The sequence below is a fragment of the Geospiza fortis genome, unplaced genomic scaffold (genome assembly GCF_000277835.1).
Source record: "Geospiza fortis unplaced genomic scaffold, GeoFor_1.0 scaffold188, whole genome shotgun sequence".
Taxonomy (NCBI): domain Eukaryota; kingdom Metazoa; phylum Chordata; class Aves; order Passeriformes; family Thraupidae; genus Geospiza; species Geospiza fortis.
In genome coordinates, this window is record NW_005054337.1 from 3,208,281 (window position 1) to 3,209,823 (window position 1,543).

The 1,543-nt window shown below is 63.3% G+C and overlaps 1 protein-coding gene across 1 annotated transcript in view; it reads left to right on the plus strand.

Moving 5' to 3' along the window:
* The window catches only part of SLC12A5 (solute carrier family 12 member 5), a gene marked incomplete at its 5' end in the record, with an annotated part of 13,393 nt that overhangs the window by 5,468 nt on the left and 6,382 nt on the right, over positions 1–1,543 (plus strand). Inside the window, 3 exons of the mRNA XM_031057995.1 lie at positions 356–457; positions 624–681; positions 1,326–1,500. Of these exons, the coding sequence (XP_030913855.1) occupies positions 356–457; positions 624–681; positions 1,326–1,500 (335 nt within the window). The remainder of the gene's footprint in view (positions 1–355; positions 458–623; positions 682–1,325; positions 1,501–1,543) is intronic.

Genomic DNA, 1,543 nt, shown 5'->3' on the forward strand with positions numbered 1-1,543 from the left:
GAGCACGGCGGTGCCTGGCCCCTGTCCCTGCCCCTGCGGCAGCCACCGTCCCTGCTTGAGCTAATTAAGGGCTAATGAGACAAGGCACTTGAGAGCTTTTGAGCCTAATCCTTGAGTGGCCTCAGACTGCGGTTTGGGGTAGGGGGGGAAGTGTTGGAGGGGGGTGAGCAGAGCAGGCTGGGTACCCCAAGCTGCAGCAGTGCCTTCTCCCCCGTCCCTCATGGCTGCTTCCCATCCTGGTTCACACCGAGCCGTGCCCTGCTGTGCCCACGGCTCACATAGTGCCTCGCATGAGGGTATCTGGGACAGGTATGGGCTGTAGCTGTGCTCCCCCTGACACCATCCCCTCTTTCCCCAGGCATCATGGCTGGCTCCAACCGCTCGGGAGACCTGCGGGATGCCCAGAAGTCCATCCCCACGGGCACCATCCTGGCCATTGCCACCACCTCTGCGGTCTGTATCCTTCAGGGCTGGCCTGAGCCTGGGCTGTGGGGCTGGGGGTGGCTGGGCTCTGCAGGGCAGATCAGCTCGGGTGCTTCACTGGGCTGGGACAGGGTCCCAGCACCCACTGGCTGGGCAGGCAGGACTCTGCATCCTCCTGGCTCTCCTTGACTACCCGGCAGATATCAGCTCTGTTGTCCTCTTTGGAGCATGCATCGAGGGGGTTGTCCTGCGTGACAAGTGAGTGTCCCAAGGCCATGGGGGGCATGGGGAGAGTCTGGCAGCCCCCGGGAACAGGCTGGGGCAGGGGCAGCCCCAGGGGCAGGCAGAGGTGTGGGGAAGGCTGCAACCAGGACACGCTGGGCAGACATGGGAGCATTGAGGGGCTCATGGGAGTAACCAGGCAGGGGGGCTGGAGCTTGTAACCAGCACTGGGGGCTTGTGTGCATCCCAGCCATCCATGTTTGCTGCATTCCTCCCCCTCCGGGGCTGCAGGCAGCCACTTGTTTGTCAACAGGCAGGGCTGCCTGTGCTCCTGCTTATCTGGGGCAGCCCTGCTCACCGCACGTGGCAGGTGACACTTCTGGGTCGCCAGCACCAACACAAACAGGATCCAACTGCATGCATCATCATTGCCCCCCTGGCACAGGGATGAGGAGTCCTGTCCCACACCTGCCCTTGTCCTTTGCCGTGATAATGGGTACAGGGATGAGTACAGACCCCTGGCAACCTCTGAGCCTGCTCCCTTGCTCACCCCTGGAGTCAAAATCCCAGTTGTATCGCATCGCCCCAGAGTGGTGCTGTTGTGGGGGGCTGGGTTGTGCCACTGTGGTGCTGGTGCTGGGTCATGCGATGGAGCTGCAGGTGATGCCGATGCCCCGCAGGTTTGGTGAGGCTGTCAACGGGAACCTGGTGGTTGGCACCCTGGCGTGGCCGTCCCCGTGGGTCATTGTCATTGGCTCGTTCTTCCCCACCGCCGGGGCGGGGTTGCAGAGTCTCACCGGAGCCCCTCGCCTCCTGCAAGCCATCTCCAGGGATGGGATCGTTCCCTTCCTCAGGGTAGGTGACCCCACCCTGAGCGCCCACTGTGGGACCCCACCCT